The 20,605-nt window shown below is 44.4% G+C and overlaps 1 protein-coding gene across 1 annotated transcript in view; it reads left to right on the plus strand.

The window, feature by feature from the left end:
- The window catches only part of LOC140070802 (C-signal-like), a 71,748-nt gene that overhangs the window by 22,882 nt on the left and 28,261 nt on the right, over nt 1–20,605 (plus strand). Inside the window, exons 3-4 of the mRNA XM_072117721.1 lie at nt 3,372–3,559; nt 7,015–7,152. Coding sequence (XP_071973822.1) covers nt 3,372–3,559; nt 7,015–7,152 — 326 coding nt within the window. The remainder of the gene's footprint in view (nt 1–3,371; nt 3,560–7,014; nt 7,153–20,605) is intronic.

Genomic DNA, 20,605 nt, shown 5'->3' on the forward strand with positions numbered 1-20,605 from the left:
TCATGAGTGGGAGGCACAGCCACACCCCCAGTGCATGACTGACAGCCTGTATAATGATGTGAGGCTGTATAATGATGTGCTTCCTGGTGCTGGTGGCCACGCCCCCTGCAGCCTGTGTGTGCATGTGTGTGTGTGTATAGGAGAGGTACAGCAGCTCCAGGCAGCCATGTTACAGCAGAACCTGTCAGATTCATGTGTAGCTGATGTCTGTGTCTCTCACCTGTATATTAGGAGGATGCAGCATGTCAGCAGATGCAGCACACACTAGCCATGCTTTACTATACATTACACACAGACATGAGCAGGGGGAGGAGAGGGGAGGGGTAACAGGGGTGACATCACTGCCTCTGACCATGTGACCAGCCTCATTTATATGATAAAAAATAGATGATTTTACAATGAATAATGTATGAAATAACTAGATAAAGGCTGGGATGGGATCCTTGTGAGCTGCTCCAACAGGTAGTAGTGACAGGACAAGTGGCAGAGACCTGATGACAGGTGTCCTTTAAGAGTGGTCATAACTGAATAGTGGGTAGCAGGAATGCGCTTGCACCATGGCTTCCCTGTTACTTCATGGCCTCCTGGATCTCTAACTTAAGAGTGCCATTTCGTCTTTCAATCCCACCACTAGCTTGGGAAGGGTAAGGCGTGTGTAGGGCCTGTTCTACACCCAGGAGGGACAAAGCTTCAGGTCTTTACCTGTCCAGTGAAGTGGGTTCTGCGACCGGACTCTATGGTCTTTGGAAGTCCAAACCTGCAGAAAAATCTCACTCACCAACTTCTTGGCTGCAGCTCTGGCAGTAGCCTTGGTCGTGGGAAAAGCTTCTAGCCACCCTGGAAAGAGATCAATGCATACAAGCTCGTATTCCTACGTACCACTTTTTGGTAGCTGGATAAAATCCATCTGCAGTCTGGAGCGGATACAGCGGCGTGGTTGTCACCTTCTGTGGGGTCTTTACCATCTTACCTGGGCTGTGGCAGGCACAGACTATACTGGCTTTCACTAGTCTAGTGAGGGAGGTAGTAATGCCCGGGGCAAACCACTAGTGGTTTATGAGCACTAGCATGGCCATTCTGGATGTGTGTGTCCGTGGGCTACTTGACTAACTGTCGGGTGCAGGGCTCTGGGCAGGCATACCCTCTCTCCCAGCATCCAGGTCCCATCGTCATCTGGACTCCAGCTTTCCTCCACACTTCCTTCACTTCTGATGACTCTCGGGCCACCAGGGACTGGAACACCTGTGGATCAAACTTTTTAGCTCAGAACTCACCGCTGAGACTCACCCTATCGACCACATACTTGCCCTTGGCTTGTGGAGTTACCAAATTCTGTGTGCTTTTACTTTTACTATCCCCACCTCTTGTGGAAGTAAGAGAGCTCTTTAATCAGCGTGCCATGCATAAAGGGGGTCCCTGCAGAGGTGAGGAAATCTCTAGCCTTCCAAAAATAGCCTACCCATGTTTAGACCCCAGGACTGTACTGTGAGTATAGATGTTTGCCCTTTATTCTTCCACCATTTGTAGCACTTCCCTCTACAGCTGGTGGGAGGTAATCCCATCTGTTAAGATGCTTCAAGGGTGCTCAGCTGCTAAACTACAAGAAAAACCCAGGTGTTTTCTATAACTATTATCCTCAACCAGCCTTTATGGCTGCCAACAGAGTAGAGTAATAGGCAATTAACATTCCTAAGATGGCCGCTGCTGAAAAATAAACTGTTCTTAGATGGCTGCCACTAAAGGATGATAGGACGTGTCATCTTCTCTAACCACCAGATACGTGGGTGGAGTCTGCATTCCAGACGCCATCGGAACGAGAGGGCGTCCTGGTCCTGCTCTTGGGGGGGTCTCAGCAGTGCCTCCAAATGTTAGGGTAGAATTTAAGATATCCACTTTTAGTGTGCGTTGGCTGTGTTTCAAAATATTAAATTATTGCATGTGTGCACAGTTGCAGGTAAATGAATCAGATCACCGCTGATATATGACAAGCTCATGCTATCACCCTGGGTAAAAATCAGCACTGCGCAGGTTTATTTGGTTTCACAAATCTATATAGAAAAACAAGAGAGAAGCAGAAAAGGAGAACACTAATCAAAACAACTCATGGCTCCCAGATCATGTAGTCTTTTGATTGGATAACTTCCCTACTGTCGCACAGTGACGTCAGGATAGTGCATTTTTTAAATTCTTTCAACTGGGTCTACCTTAACAACTGTATAATTTGTTAAATGCAAATAGTACTTAGAATGGTACTGTAAAGAAACACTGTATGCTGCAAATAGTACGAAGATTGGCCCAGCACTATAGCAGCAACATGTGTTCTTCAGAGTGCTCTTAAAAGGGTGATTATTTCAAATTCCCATCTGTCCTCTATCTCCCTAACTAGCTTCCATAAAAAGGGCAATTATTTTTGATTAGCGGCCTCTTTCTTCCTTTGTAATGGCGCTGGGACATGAGTTTGCTTTAGGCTTTTTTGTTAGTTTATGTTTTGGTTTTGTTTGTTTTTTTTCTAAGTAATTATTTTTTATTGTTTCTGATTGGTGGTGATTTCAGGAGTGGTATTTTCAGTTACCAAACTGCAATCATTTTCGCTGTAGATATGTAATTAGTTTTCTTATTTTGTCAAAGCACCACTGTTTTCAATGGGAGAATAGAATTATGCTAAAATGTTCATATGATTAAATTAAATCACTACATTCTATGCATTCTATGCACCTTTGATTGAGTTGATCTTGTGCTCTTTGAGTGAATTTACAAAAGTTGACTTGTACTGCATATTGCTATTTTTACCAGTGTTTTGCTTATCCTACTCACTTTCACTGTTATTTAGTGTAGTCATATGACTAAAGCACTTTCAGTGAGATAAAAAACTAAATTTTAGCTCTAGCAGCCTCTGTCTTTGTATCTGACTCCTTTGCACTTCCCTCTTTAATAGCATCTTTGTAGCCTGATACCTCTCTGGACAGCAGAGATTAAAACAGATTCAGAAGAGATTTCATAGTTTTATCATTTTAAGAAGGTGGTTTGGAGAGTATGAGCCTGTTAAGTGCAGAAAAAAAGTAAATATTTTTTAATAAATAAATAAATTTTCTGTAATCTATATTGTAAACTTACTTATATTCAGTTGCTCTATAAATTGAGGTAAATTTTGATAAAAAAAACTGGTGCCCATTTAAAGCTTATATAATAGAGAATCTCTTTATGTATGTAGAGGGTTTCAGCTAACAAAACACATTAGAAGCTTGCCAGAAGAAATGTAAAAAGAGTATGCAAATACCTATACCATAGTGAGGTATTATTTTCAACTTTGCAATGCACTTTATTTTTTTCACTGTTTTCTTTTCTGTACTTTTGCCTACGATGTTCTGTAGATGCCACTGATCCTGCAAGTGTTACTTCTTCAGTATTAGAAGTACAAAGACATATGAATGGAAAGCAACTTGACCTTCTGATCAACAATGCTGGGGTTCTTACACACAACAACCTGGAGTCAGAGACCTCTGAGGACATGTTAAATGTCTACAAAATAAATGTGGTTGGCCCTATGCTAGTAACTCAGGTAATGTCTATATTATAATGCTATTAAATAAAGCCAGCCATTTAGTAAGTAGTAATTTTTTTTTTACTCCTTTGGCTTATGGTCAAGGAAAACCCTAAAATCATTGTCTCATACACTCACCGTCCACTTTATTAGGTACACCATGCTAGTAACGGGTTGGGCCCCCTTTTGCCTTCAGAACTGCCTCAATTCTTCGTGGCATAGATTCAACAAGGTGCTGGAAGCATTCCTCAGAGATTTTGGTCCATATTGACATGATGGCACAGTTGCCGCAGATTTGTCGGCTGCACATCCATGATGCGAATCTCCCGTTCCACCACATCTCAAAGATGCTCTATTGGATTGAGATCTGGTGACTGTGGAGGCCATTTGAGTACAGTGAACTCATTGTCATGTTCAAGAAACCAGTCTGAGATGACTCCAGCTTTATGACATGGCGCATTATCCTGCTAAATGTAGCCATCAGATGTTGGGTACATTGTGGTCATAAAGGGATGGACATGGTCAGCAACAATACTCAGGTAGGCTGTGGCGTTGCAACGATGCTCATTTGGTACCAAGGGGCCCAAAGAGTGCCAAGAAAATATTCCCCACACCATGACACCACCACCACCAGCCTGAACCATTTATACAAGGCAGGATGGATCCATGCTTTCATGTTGTTGATGCCAAATTCTGAGCCTACCATCCGAATGTCGCAGCAGAAATCGAGACTCATCAGACCAGGCAACGTTTTTCCAATCTTCTACTGTCCAATTTTGTAGCCTTAGTTTCCTGTTCTTAGCTGAAAGGAGTGGCACCCGGTGTGGTCTTCTGTTGCTGTAGCCCATCTGCCTCAAAGTTCGATGTACTGTGCGTTCATAGATGCTCTTCTGCCTACCTTGGTTGTAACGGGTGGCGATTTGAGTCACTGTTGCCTTTCTATCAGCTCGAACCAGTCTGCCCATTCTCCTCTGACCTCTGGCATCAACAAGGCATTTCTGCCCACAGAACTGCCGCTCACTGGATGTTTTTTCTTTTTCGGACCATTCTCTGTAAACCCTAAAGTAAGTTGCCGCCATGTGATTGGCTGATTAGAAATTAAGTGTTAACGAGCAGTTGGACAGGTGTACCTAATAAAGTGGCTGGTGAGTGTATGTCCAACTGTAAAAAATGTTACAAAATAAATAGTATTTATAGTAAATTTTGTATGAATGACTGTATCAACTGATAGCACTGCCGAGGCGACATGGAAGCTCAGGTTGCTTTCATTGAAGCCTTCAATTTGTCTGCATTGTTTGACTAGTGTCTCTCATTTTAACAATACCCCATAGATTCTCTATGGAGTAAAGGTCAGGCGAGTTTGCTGGAAAATCAAGCACAGTTATACTGTGGTTAGTATTAGTACTTTTGGCAGTGTGGAAAGGTGCCAAGTCCTACCAGGAAATGAAAATTCCTTCTCCAAAAGGCTTGTCGGCAGTGCTCTAAAATTTCCTGGTAGACAGCTGCGCTGATGTTGGTCTTGATAAAACACAGTGGACCTATACTAGGAGATGACATGGCTCCCCAAACCATAGCTTGTTGTGAAAACTTCACACTAGACCTCAAGCAGCTTGGAACTTTGATTTCCAAATGAAATGCAAAATTTACTTTAATCCAAAAACAACACCTATGACCACTGAGCAACAGTCCAGTTCTTTTTCTCCTTGGCTCAGGTAAGATGCTTATGGCGTTGTCTATTGGTCATGAGTGGCTTTATACATTGAATGCGACACTTGTAGCCCATGTTCTGGATATGTCTGTGTTTGGTAGCTCTTGAAACACTGACTCCAGCAGCAGTCCACTCCTTGTGAATCTTCCCCAAATTTTTGAATGGCCTTTTCTTAACAATGCTATCAAGGCTGTGATTATCCCAGTTGCTTGTGCACCTTTTTCTACCACACTTTTTTCTTCCACTCAACTTTCCAATAATATGCTTTGAAACAGCACTCTGTTAACAGTTTCTTTAGCAATGACTTTTGTGGTTTACGCTTGTGGAGTATGTCAACGACTGCCTTTTGGACATCTGTCGAGTTAGCAGTCTTCCCCATCATTGTGTCTCCTACTGAACCAGACTAAATTTAAATTTTAAAATGCTTAGGAAGCCTTTGTAGGTTTTGTGTTAAGCATAAGTCGACACCTCTAATTTTAACACAAAAAAATGGAAAAACCTATTGACTCGAGTATGAGCCGAGAGTGGGAAATGCATTGGTCACCCCCCCCCAGTATATAGTCTGCCAGCCCCTGTTGTTTATAGCCAGCCCCTGTTGTATTTAGCCCGCCAGCCCCCTGTAGTATATAGCCTGCTAGCCCCATAGTATATAGCCTGACAGCCCCCACCGTGTATAGCTTGCCAGTCCCTGTAGTTTATAGCCAGCCAGCCCCCTGTGGCATATAGCCTGCCATCCCCCTGTAGCATATAGCCTGCCAGCCCCTGCCCCCAATATAATGCCTGTAGGAAAAAAACTAAAAGTGTACTCACCTTCCGACGCAAGGCAGGTCCTCTTCTATCCATCACAGCCCCGGCAACGTCTCTGTGTCCCTGCGTGGTCTGTCACAGGCATCGTGACGTCAGCTGCTCGTTGACATCATAGTGTGTGCCGATGGGGGGTGTCGGAAGGTGAGTACACTTTTTGGTTTTTTTTCTTGACTCGAGTATAAGCTTCTGAGTACAAGAGTATAAGAGTTCTGAAAAACTCAGCTTATGCTCGAGTATGTATGGTATACTAATTTTCTGAGATTACGACGTTTGGGTTTCCTTGGCCTTAAGCCATAATCATCAACATGAATAAAAACTTCACTCTTCAGTATGAGTTTAACTTATTGAACTGAATGAATGAAAACAAATCTGATATTCTAATTTATAGAGAAGCACTTGTAAATAAATCTTTTTAATTGAATGTTGTTAAAAAAAAATTACCTGTGTGAAGATTATGTCCCATGAATGTAGTCATATGGTCCCTTACAAACAAGATTATTATCCTTGGATAATGCTGGAGGGATGGCACAAGGAAACTACTGGTTTTTATATATAAAATGGCTGGGAGTTACTGCATTTCCCACTGCTGTCTTGTGCTAATAAACACTGAAGCCAGGTGGTCAAGCATGGCGTAATAGAATCCAGGGACAGCTATCTTTATTGCTACATTTATGGGAAATTTACGTGGGTACATTTTTTTTAATAACATAAATGTAGAGGATTTAAACTAAGTGTAAATGCCAAGATTTTTACATGTAGAAAAATCTTTTGAATTACACAATGGCTTTTTTTTAAGACCATTTAAATTATTTCTGTACGTGTGGTACGTATGGCTAAAATCTATAATGTTTCTGTTATACGGAATGATCTTTAGGTTTGATAATAATTTACTTTTGCAATAATGTTTATTGTTAAACTTTGTTCTATTTACTAATGCTATGTTATTCTATATATTTAGGCTTTTTACCCTTTGCTGAAAAGAGCAGAAGGCCAGAGGAAGTCTGCTATTGTCCATATTTCAGCACTGCTTGGATCTCTTGAAGATCTTCCCAAGCTCTTCTCTCATTTTCCAGTTATTTCTTATCGTTGCAGTAAGGTAGGTTACTGCCAATTGAGTAAGATGTGTGGCTTTTGAGCTCTGCGGAATCCTGCTAAAATCCTGCCATTCCTGCTGTCAACCTGCCTCTGTACTGCTCCCCCAGGGTGCCTGAACCCAATCAGCTGCCTTGGTGAAGGGGGACAGACGGAAATCTGCTCTCTGTATTGGTGCACTGCCTTCCCTCTAACTGCGGACTGCCAGTTTACCTCCTCCACGGGTTGTCGACCCTCCGGGTGCCCCTGGTCCTGGTGGGTCGCTGGGTCCCTTGCTGGAGCTGCCCCCTGCATTTAGTAAGAGTCATGCTGCGCATTTTTGTTGGTCTGTGCACCTTTTTTGGGGGCTAAAATGGCTTTCACAGGTATTAAATAAGTGTGTGCGCTGGGATTGTGGCGCATGCGACCCTTTTTGTGGTGTAGCTGCGCTGGCTTCCATGCAACACAAATTAGGGGGCGTGCTGTCGGACGGTCTGATTTGGACTAAGCGCAGTATTTAACTTTTAAATTGTGTTGCAAGCCCAATGTTTAAAATGCACCATAAAAAATGGTGAACTCTGTCAGACTTGGGCAGGGAAGTGACACATTCATGATTTTAGGCGCACAATCTTAGTGAATAGCTGCTGCATTATAGACGGACAATACACTTTCAGTGAACTCCGGTGACCCTGTGAGTAAATGTGCCCCAGTAGGTCTTTACTGCACTCACAGTTTTCTAGAGGCTTTGAGTTAGTGTCACAGTGAACTACATCCACAGCTCACTCTCATATATTGCTATAGTGTCACAGTGAACTCTGCTACTCTTGCAGCTCTCCCCAGCTATTGTTATAGTGCCACAGTGAACTCTACTACATCCACAGCTCTCTCCAGCTATTGTTATAGTGACACAGTGAACCCTGATACATCTGCAGCTCTCTCCAGCAGTTATTATGGCGACACTGTGAACTCTGCTACACCTGAAGCTCTCTCCGCCTATTGTTATAGGGACACGGTGTACTCTGCTACAGCTGCAGCTCTCTCCAGCCTGCGACAGCAAATCCTGACACCAAAAAAATTGTGGTGGCCATCGTTGTGCGTCAGGCATCTCTTACTATGATAATTGACCATGCTCAGGGGGATATTACCCTCCTGTGGTGTGATATTGATAAAATAGGGGATAGGACGACCGAGGTCAAGTGCCGATTGGGAGATGTGGAGGAGTCTGCAGATTCCAGAGAGCAGGTGGTCCAGACCTCTCACAGTGCTTTGCAGTAAAGCGTGCTCATTGCGTCTCCACCCTCCCACTGAAGCTCCTAAACCATAAGGACAGAGACAATATCCTGTCTGCAGTTTGTCGCAAAAGGGAGATTCTGTACGAGAATCCTTCTTCCCAGAATATACATGTCAGGTGCGCATGGGAGAATACTCGGACTTCTGGTCCTTCCTTCAATGCTTCTGGTGTGGCTAGCAGCGTTCTCCGACCTCCTGCGCATCTCCACGCAGACTCCACCTCTCATCTACCAGCAATCTCTGGTGAGCGCTCTAGGCTGCGGCTGCTAAGACCTAACACTGTTTAGGGTTTGTGTTCTGGACTGCTTTGAGTTGTGGTACCTCTGCATGGGGTCTGCGATTGTGCTTTGTTGTTCTGCACCATGAGGGGTTAATTCCCAGAAGTTATCCAGCTCCAATCAGGTTCTGGACGTAGGGTCCTGGCTGCAGTTTCACTAGTCACCAGGGCCAGATTAAGGTTGGTGGGGCCCCTGGGCGCAAAATCTGGTGGAGGCCCCCACTGAGTGTAGCGTACATACACGTCCTCCTGCTTCCTTTCCACTATCTCAGCAGTAACACAGCTACATACAGCCGCCTCACCCCCAGTAACACAGCTACATACAGCCGCCTCACCCCCAGTAACACAGCTACATACAGCCGCCTCACCCCCAGTAACACAGCTACATACAGCCACCTCACCCCCAGTAACACAGCTACATACAGCCGCCTCACCCCCAGTAACACAGCTACATACAGCCGCCTCAACCCCAGTAACACAGCTACATACAGCCGCCTCACCCCCAGTGACACAGCTACATACAGCTGCCTCATCCCCAGTAACACAGCTACATACAGCCGCCTCATCCCCAGAAACACAGCTACATTCAGCCGCCTCGCCCCCAGTAACACAGCTACATACAGCCACCTCACCCCCAGTAACACAGCTACATACAGCCACCTCGTCCCCAGTAATACAGCTACATACAGCCGCCTCACCCCCAGTAACACAGCTACATACAGCCGCCTCACCCCCAGTAACACAGCTACATACAGCCACCTCACCCCCAGTAACACAGCTACACACAGCCGCCTCACCCCCAGTAACACAGCTACATACAGCCGCCTCATCCCCAGAAACACAGCTACATTCAGCCGCCTCGCCCCCAGTAACACAGCTACATACAGCCACCTCGCCCCCAGTAACACAGCTACATACAGCCGCCTCGCCCCCAGTAACACAGCTACATACAGCTGCCTCGCCCCCAGTAACACAGCTACATACAGCCGACTCACCCCCTGTAACACAGCTACATACAGCCGCCTCACCCCCTCTAACACAGCTACATACAGCCGCCTCACCCCCTGTAACACAGCTACATACAGCTGCCTCGCTAATAGACAGAGTATATACAAACTCAAAAAGTATATACACACACATACAGCAAATACACACACATTCAGTATATACGCATATACACACACATACGGGAAATACACACACCTTCAGTATATAGAGCATATACATACATACCATATACCCAGCATAATATATAATTATATATATTCGCCTGGGCCAGATTGTGGTTGGTGGGACCATCCCCACACTGGAGTCCCTGAGGGCCTCCCACCCTGATATTTCACTATCCTGGCTGGAACATAGACAACTAGCATCATACGTAACGGCTGACCCTGATCGTACTGCGTTCGGGTCGTCTCCCACGGCCCTGGAAGCATTGTTCAGACTGTCCTCCTTACCAGCTCATGCTCTTTCAACCATATATGGCCTGTTGCTGGAGGATGCCACTCCAGGTAGGCCGAATTACATCGGAGCATGGGAGACAGCTCTCTCTATAGAACTAACAGACGAGGAACTAGATAAGGCCTTTCTATTCTCGCATAAGATGCCACTTCCCTGTAGTGCTCAGGAAAAGAATTATAAAATACTATCCAGGTGGTATAGGTACCCCTCGTGGCTTCACAGTATTTTCCCCGAGGTTTCAGACGTGTGCTGGCGCTGCGGTGCGGAAGTGGGTACTTTACTCCATACCGTTGTGGAATAAAGTCTTTGACGCCTACCATCAGGTCACTGGTAAAAGTGCCACTCCTTCTCCTCAGTTAGCTTTATTATCGATTATACCCGGTACTATCTCTACCATCAAGAAAGGCCTCCTTCGTCACTTTTTAACCACAGCCTGTACAGTAATTCCCAGACATTGGAAGAGCCCACATCCTCCCACAATAGTTGAATGGATCCAAGAGCTCGGGTTTATTCATAGAATGGAGGAGTTGGTAGCTAATGACTCTGCAGATCCAGGCAAGGCGAACACAGCTTGGATTCCATGGGATACATTCTCGAATTCTCAGGAACTCCACAACCTTCTATCATAGGCAGGTACATGCCACAGCCCTCCCCTATTCGCTGGAACCCAGTCTTACAGGTCTACCACCTCTTGTACGTATCCCCTCCTTCTCACGCACCTTTCCCTCCCCCTTTTCCCTCCCCCCCTCTCCTTTTCGTTCCTTTTTTCTTCTATTATATACCTATGTTTGTCAGTTTATAACCCCTTTTTCTTTGTGCGGCCATATCGGCCATATTGTAATAGTTATTCTGTACGAGACGGCACCTTGGGGTTTCTTACTCAATGTAATACAAGTTGGTTCCAACCCCTAATTTACAATTTATAATGAACAAATATTTCTGATCCTGCGCGATCAGCCTTGTACAGTCATTATCTCATTGTATTGTACTGTTCTATATTTTGTCTTGTCCAATAAACGTTGATTATACATAATTATATATATTTAAAGGAAACCTACCATTTCAAATGGTAGGTTTAAGCTGTAAACACCGAGCACCAGCTCAGGGTGAGCTGGTACCGGTGCTTAGTTTCGTTAGTGTTAAAACCGCGGTATCGCGGTTTTAACACTTTTTAAACTTTATAGCATAAACTGCTTCGGTGCTGCGTGCGCACGATCGTGCGCGCGCCTACATAGGAAATGCCGCAGGCGTTGCGCACGCACGGTCGCGCGCAGCGCCGAAGCGGCTTCTGCTATAAAGTTTAAAAAGTGTTAAAACCGCGATACCGCGGTAACACTAACGAAACTAAGCACCGGCACCAGCTCACCCTGAGCTGGTGCTCGGTGTTTACAGCTTAAACCTACCATTTGAAATGGTAGGTTTCCTTTAAATGTACACACATATATTCTTATATAAATATATGCATGTATAAATACAGTATATGCATCTTATGCATCTATACACAGTAGATGCATATGCGCACCTATACACAGTATATACACATAAATAAACAGTATATACACATATACACATAAGATGCATATATACACAGTATATACATATAAATAAACAGTATATACACATATACACAGTAGATGCATATATACACAGTATATACACATAAATAAACAGTGTATACACATATACACAGTAGATGCATATATACACAGTATATACACATAAATAAACCGTGTATACACATATACACAGCAGATGCATATATACACAGTATATACACATAAACAGTATATACACATATATACAGTAGATGCATATATACACAGTATATACACATAAACAGTATATATACATATACACAGTAGATGCATATATACACATATACACTGTAGATGCATATATACACAGTATATGCAAATATACACAGTAGATGCATATATACGCCTATACACAGTATATACACATAAATAAACAGTATTTACACAGTATATGCATATATACACAGTATATACATATATACACATATATACAGTAGATGCATATATACGCTTTACATACATATATACACATGTATATACATATATACACACAGATAAATACATACATATATACTTACCTTTTAGGGTGAACGGCCGTGGCTTCAGACAGGCGTTTGGGCGGTGGAGGGTCTCTTGGTTGTTGTTCAGCCGGGGAGGGGGTCGGCGGTGCTTGTTCAAGTGGGGGGTGTCGCTTGTTCGGCCGGGGAGGGGGGAGCGGCGGGTGCTTGTTCGGGCGTGGGGGGGTTGGCGTCTCGGCCATGCATGGCGCTGGATGGACGGGCCAACAGGCGGTCACCTGTGCCGAGGGGGCTGGCTTGATTGTTTGGCCAGGGAGGTGTGGGGGGCGGCGGATGCTTGTTCGAGCGGGGGGCGGGGGATCGAGCAGGTTTTCTTGTTCCAGCGGGCCGGCAGGGGGTTGGTTGCTCGGCCATGCATGGCTGGGGATGGGCGGGCCGGGATGGCAGTAACCTGTGCTCAGGCAGAAGCGGTGTCACCTGTGCCGAGGGGGAGGCCTGAGAGGTGGAGGCGGTGTCATCTGTGACGGGGGCGTCTCTGTCATGCCGAGAGATGGGCGAGGAGGCGGTCACCTATGTCTGGGGACAGCGTGCATCTCAGCCGGGGGGTGTGCGATCTGGTGGGGGCCCCTAGGGGGGGCAAGATGGTGGGGGCCCCGGGGATCAAGCCCCGGGAGCCCCGCCTATGATCCGGCCCTGCTAGTCACCTGTGCCAGTGTTTGAAATCCCTTCATCACTTGATCTCTGCTATAGGTTTGACCTGCTCTTGTTCTGTATTGTTGTGATCTCGGTTAGTTTTTGACATTAACCCTTTTGCTTCCTGATTATGCTCTTGACGTACCCTCTCATTGCGACTCCGGCTAGTTTACTACTCTTTTGTGTTTTATGTTTGTTAGTTTGTTTGTGTTGTTCCCTTCCCGCACTTAGCTAGTGTATTCCGAGTCCTATAATCCCTTCCGGGCTATAGGAAGGGACAGAAGTTGGGGCGAGTTCAGGGCGCACCTTCCCCTGTCTTCAGTGCTACCCAACTCTAATAATACGGCTGAAGCTCAACGTAAAAAAAGGCAATTTTCATCTGTTCGTGGCCGCCTCCGGGATCTCAGACTAAAATACTCCATGTTGTGTCCTATCCGACTCCATGTTCAAGATGGTGACAAGGTCCATTTCTTCACCACAGCTGAGGAGGCCGCAGTTTGGATCAACCACAGGCCTCGGCTATCTCATATAACTCCTTTTTCACAGCAGGAATGTCATAATATCTAATTGGAGCCCTTCTGGTTCTGTTTACAGTGAGTAGTAGCTACTAGAGACACACATCTAGAGACAGGGCTATTGTTTAATGGCTCCTCTCCCTACAAAACTGTGTAGTCTCCTTGTAATGTTGTAGATAGGTACACCTCCTGTTACTTGACTTATGACGGTGGGGATAAGTGGTTTATTTGGATTCAGGTTGTGTATATGGTCAGGGCCAGATTAAGGGTCCCAGCGGTATGGAGCACCTCATTTAGGATGGGGCCCCCCAGCTCGGCAGCAGATGTGGGGCCCCCTCCCACAACAATATATGTAAAAAGATATCACATAGTTACACAGTTCCAAAGCTCTAGAGATATTAGAAACAAAGGAATCTTTAGTTTTAGATAACTAAACCATTTCCAATTTTGGTCCACGACAATCTAAAAAATATTACCGAATAATGATACCACAATTCTGTTACCAAATAAAACTACCATAAGACCAATATTCCAAACAATAGCGGTACAATTTGCAAATGATCCCTCGAAACTGACCCACAGGATTAGCACAACATGACCGGTATTACCAATAATTTACCAACTATAAACTCCATTTTCTAATGATCTTTACCGCCATATTGTTATTATACAAACACCACCGAGCAGAAGGCAATATCACTAATGACACCTCTGTACTAGGCCCAAATAATAGCATTATATCATGATTATCACCACTACATAATAAATGAATAATACTGCAATACTATATAATAACCTACACACACAGACCAGTATGTACCACCATATTGTGACCATGCAGTAGTAGATACCAGTCCTGCACAGAGGCTGCAGTGTCATCCAATGACTTACAGGTGACGTCCCTCATGTTGTCTCTTCCCTTCTGTCTGATATTCCAGGAGACTTCTTCCATCCATCACTCTCTACGGGTTTATAACAGGTTGTATAACATGGTTGGCATCATCCTATATACACCTCACACCTGTTCCTCACATACACAACTGACCACACTGTACCCCACATATATCATATATACCCCTCACACCACAACTGACCACACTGTACCCCACATATATCATATATACCCCTCACACCACAACTGACCACACTGTGCCCCCCCATATATCATATATACCCCTCACACCACAACTGACCACACTGTGCCACTACATATATCATATATACCCCTCACACCACAACTGACTACACTATACCCCCACATATATCATATATACCTTTCACCACACAACTGACCATACCGCCCCAACATATATCATATATACCCCTCACCACACAACTGACCACACTGTACCCCACATATATCGTATATACCCCTCACACCACCACTGACCACACTGTACCCCCACATATATCATATATACCCCTCAAACCACAACTGACTACACTATACCCCCACATATATCATATATACCCCTCACACCACAACTGACCACACTGTGCCTCCACATATATCATATATACCAGTGATGGCTAACCTATGGCACTGGTGCCCGAGGTGGCACTCGGAGCCCTTTCTATGGGCACTCAGGCCATGACCAGAGATGACTCCAGGTATCTTCCTGCAGTCCCAGACAGCCCAGGACTTACTGTGCATAGAGCTATTTTAAAGTGACAGTTTTACCTGGGACTATTTTCTGCTTTATTGGTGTCCTCAGGGGCTGGTATCAATGAAAACTGTGACAGAGAAGGGAGTATAAATCACAAATTAAATTTCTGTGTTGGCACTTTGCGATAAAAAAGCGGGTCTTTGTTGTAGTTTGGGCACTCGGTCTCCAAAAGGTTTGCCATCACTGATATATACCCTCCACACCACAACTAACCACACTGTGCCCCCACATATATCATATATACCCTCCACACCACAACTGACCACACTGTGCCTCCATATTTATCATATATACCCCTCACACCACAACTGACCACACTGTGCCCCCACATATATCATATATACCCCTCACACCACAACTAACCACACTGTGCCCCCACATATAACATATATACCCCTCACACCACAGCTGATCACACTGTACCCCACATATATCATATATACCCCTCACACCACTACTGACCACACTGTGCCCCCACATATGTCATATATACCTCTCACCACACAACTGACCACTCTGTACCCCTACATATATCATATATATCCCTCACATCACAACTGATCACACTGTGCCCCCACATATATCATATATACCCCTCACACCACAACTGACCACACTGTGCCACCCACATATATCATATATACCCCACAAACCACAACTGAATACACTGTGCCACCCACATATATCATATATACCCCTCACACCACAACTGACCACACTGTGCCACCCACATATATCATATATACCCCTCACACCACAACTGACCACACTGTGCCACCCACATATATCATATATACCCCACAAACCACAACTGACTACACTGTGCCACCCACATATATCATATATACCCCCCACACCACAACTGACCACACTGTGCCCTCACATATATCATATATACCCCACAAACCACAACTGACTACACTGTGCTACCCACATATATCATATATACCCCTCACACCACAACTGACCACACAGTACCCCTACATATATCATATATACCCCTCACACCACAACTGACCACACTGTGCCCCCACATATATCATATATACCTCTCACCACACAACTGACCATACCTCCCCAACATATATCATATATACCCCTCACACCACACAACTGACTATACTAACAGTGACCACACTGTACATAAGCCATTATGCAGGTTCCCCCCATAGTACTTCATTAGGTAGGTCTCCCCCTTAGCATTTCATTAGGCAGGGGTCTCCTTTAATAAATCATTAGGTAGGTCCTCCCATAATGAATTTATTAGGCACAGGGGTTAATACACACATAGTGATGTCATAGCGGGTTAATACACACATACGCACACACACAGTGATAGTACAGGGGATTAATACATACACACAGTGATGTCCTAGCACAGGGTGTTAATACACACACAGTGCTGTCACAGTACAAAGGGCAGATACACACACAGTGATGTCACAGCACAGGGGGTTAATACACAACAGTGATGTCACAGCAAAGGGAGTTAAGACACACACACAGTGATGTTACAGCACAGGTGGTCAACACACAAACACAGTGATGTCACAGCACAGGGGGTTAATACACAACAGTGATGTCACAGCACAGGGGGCTGATACACACACAGTGATGTCACAGCAAAGGGGTTAATGCACAACAGTGATGTCACAGCACAGGGGGCTGTCACACACGCAGTGCTGTCACAGTTCAGGGGGCTGATACACACACACAGTGATGTCCCAGCACAGGGGGTTAATGCACAACAGTGATGTCACAGCACAGGGGGTTAATGCACAACAGTGATGTCACAGCACCAACATTATCAATAAGAAAATGCTGAAAACCATAACAATAATTGATGACAACAACCCCACACCCCAATGCTGGCTCACTATGGACACTAGGAATATTACAGGACATGTACAGTACAAGCTGAGAGATGTCTCACACTAGAAGATTAGTCAGTGGGTACAATACTGATCTGACACTAGTAGAAGTGGCATCTAGTACCTCACAGGTGACGTGTCTTCTCCTTCATGGCCAGAATCGACGTAACTTATGGCTGAAGAATTTTCCACCAGATGTCTTCTGCTCCTGGCAGCACATGCCCCACACTGTGCACCTAAAAATACCACAGTTACTCACAGTACAATGCCACCTGGATAATAGAAATATGCCCCCCCAAATATACCCCATAATTAAACCTCTGTGTCCCATGCATATATTACTATACTACAGACCCTGAGTGATACTGTACCCCTAATTATATATGTCACACCCTAATTACACAATATGTTTCCCCCATTACTTAATTTATATATTGCCCCCTTTAATGAATTAACCTACCTATTTATGGCCCTTTCTAATATACTGGGGTGCCACATGAATTTTAGAGGCTGGCCCCTCAAGTAATTATTTAATATACTGCCCCCCCCCCCATTTAGTTATTTAATATACTGCCCCCACCCGACCCTATAAACTATTTTACATACTAGGCCTCACCCCCAATAAACTTCATACACTGGCTTCCTCTGTCCATTAATTATGTAATATACTGGGCCCCCAAATGAATTTTTTGCACTTCACTCTTTGGTTCAGTAAGATCACAGGGAAAATAAATTTATAGAGGTTTTATTGAGTTTTAATATATTTGAAAAAATTAAAACCTCATCAAGAAAAAAAAAAGGGGTTTTGTCTGACACTAATAACTTTTTCATAGCTTATGTACTCAAGGCTTATACTCGAGTCAAGGAAAAAAAAAGTCAAAACTCACCTTTCCAGCGCCCCCGCAGGTCTTCTCTTCTTCCATCGGCATCGGCAGGTCTGTACACGCTGCCGATGGAACAAGAGAAGACCTGTGGAGGCAAAAGAAAGGTGTATACGGGGGCAGGCTATATCAGGGGCAGGTGTTGGCTATATGAGGGTTGGCTTATACTTGAGTATATATGGTACTGAGATACGTGAGGAGTTATTTTTTGGTGGGATGAGCTGACGTTTTCATTGCTACCATTTTGAGGACTGTGAGACCTCTTGATCAGTTTTTATTAAATTTTTTATGTTATGTAAAATGTTGTAAAAGTTGCGTTTCGGACATTTGGGCGCCATTTTCAGTTATGTGGTTCAACACCAGCAATAACCGTTTTTATATTTTGATAGATCTGGCATTTTGAGACATGGCCATACCTAACGTGTTTGTGATTTTTACTGTTTAATAAATTAGTATCAGTTCTAAAAATAGTTTACTATTTTTTTTAGAGTACTTTAACCCTAGATGGTCTGATCGTTCCTACTATATACTACAGTACTACTGTATTGCAGTATATGCAATAATTACACAGTATTCATTACAATGAGCCACTGGCACATTGTGACGAAACTGCAGTTGCCATGCAGCCTTGGGTCTGACGAAGACCCAATGCTATCATGGCAACCGATCGCTGCCCCCCGATGATGTCCCAGGGACCGAGTAACGATCGGAACAAAGATGGCGGCGCCAATGTACCACCGTCCTTTAAATGTTGGCGGCAGCTTCAGAAGGGTTAATACCCACTGTAGGCACTAGCACTAATCGCAGGTATTAGCGGTGGATGTTTGCTGCAGTATGCACCAAACCCCACCGCTGTATGGAGAGGGCTCAGCCCGTGAGCACTCTTCATACAGGTCCCGCACTTCTGCGCCGTACATGTAAGCCTCAGAGCGTGAGGGAGTTAATATTGTACCCCTCACACACACAATTAATTATTTAATATGCTGCCCCCCCACAATTAACTATTTAATATGCTGCCAGCCACACAATTAATTATTTAATATGCTTCCCCCCACACAATTAATTATTTAATATGCTTCCCCCCATACAATTAGTTATTTAATATGCTGCCCCCCACACACACAATTAATTTAATATGCTGCCCCCACACACAATTAATTATTTAATATGCTGCCCACCACAGTGATCTATTTAATATGCTGCCCCACACACAATTAACTAATATGATGCCCACTCCCAATTAATTATTTTAAATATTTCGTCCCCCACCATCTTTTAATGCTGTTTGATTTAAAAAAATAAAACCTTATACTCACCTCGGGTCCCGCGTCTTGTTTCTTCTTGCGGCGTCCGGACAGGAAGGGTACGCGGCCGCGCAGCCTAGTTCATGGAGCAATGTGCGCCGGGGTTGTCTTCCGGCCACATCGCTCCAGTAATAGTGCTCATAGTGACGGGCAGAAGCTTCCTGTCCGGACGGAGGCTCCTGCACGATTGCTGAGGCGAGTGTCGAGGCACGCTGGGGCACCAGCAGGAGCTTGAGCATCGGCGCTATTGGAGCGCCAGGCCAGGGGCCCCCAACCAATAAATCCGGATGCGGGGGCCCGGCGCTGGCGCTCTAATAGCGCCAATGATGATCCGGCTCTGTATATGGTATGTATGTGGTTGTGGCTCAGTGTGCGTGCTCGGAAGGATGAAGTGTGGATGAGGACCCATAAGTGGGATTGGAGATTGGTAGTTGTTACATCTGATGCAATCTTCTTCATTTCTTCTTCAGAAATGTCTGTGTCATTATTCAGCTGGTTTTACATTGTCTCTTTGTGGTGGCAAGTATGCAGATTGTTCACTTAACTCCCTGTGGTGGTTGGTGCTCTGCACTGCAGACCTATCCTGCGGTCACGTCCTCTGCTCTGTGGGATGGGCTATAAATGTGTTTCCTGAGCAACTTGCTAGTAGTGTAGATATGTACCGTGTTAGCCATGGAGAGCATAAGAAGACTGAAGAAATCAGGCGATACCTTTTTGAGGCTAACTGAGTATATTTGATGGTGAGCTTTCGAGAATACTAGTTTTCTTCATCTGACATGATGTTATGCATGAAACAGAAAATTCACAACATTTTATACACACTAGGCAGTGATCACCTAAGGATAGTAAAAAAAAAAAAAACTTTAAAACAACAGATTGATAAATAACGTTAGGGAAGGGGCAACCAACACTCTAAACTTCAGGAGGGCAAATTTTCAGCAACTAAGGGAAGACCTTAAAGGCATAGACTGGGATAATGTTCTCAAAGACAAAAGCCCCCCCCCCCCCCAAAAAAAAGGGAATTTTTCTCATATATTCTGAAAAAGTCCTGTGAGAAACACATACCTTATGGGAAAAAGCATAAGAGGAACAAGAAACAGCCAATGTGGCTAACTAGTCTTGTAAGGAAAGAAATAAGCGAGAAAGATAAGGCGTTTAAGGTGCTAAAACGTGAAGGTAGCGATGAGGCATTACAGGATTATAGAGAGAAAAATAAATCCTGTAAAAAGCAGATAAAGGCTGCAAAAATAGAGACTGAGAGAAAAATTGCCAGAGAGAGCAAAAATAATCCCAAATTATTTTTCAAGTATATAAATGATAAGAAACTAAAAACAGAGAGTGTGGGTCCCCTTAGAAATAATATGGGGTCATGGTGGAAGGAGATGAGGAAAGGGCCAGTCTACTGTATGTCGCCTTCTCAACTGTCTTTACCCAGGAAAATCCCCTGGTGGAAGACACAATGAGGA

The sequence above is a fragment of the Engystomops pustulosus genome, chromosome 7 (assembly GCF_040894005.1).
Source record: "Engystomops pustulosus chromosome 7, aEngPut4.maternal, whole genome shotgun sequence".
NCBI lineage: Eukaryota > Metazoa > Chordata > Amphibia > Anura > Leptodactylidae > Engystomops > Engystomops pustulosus.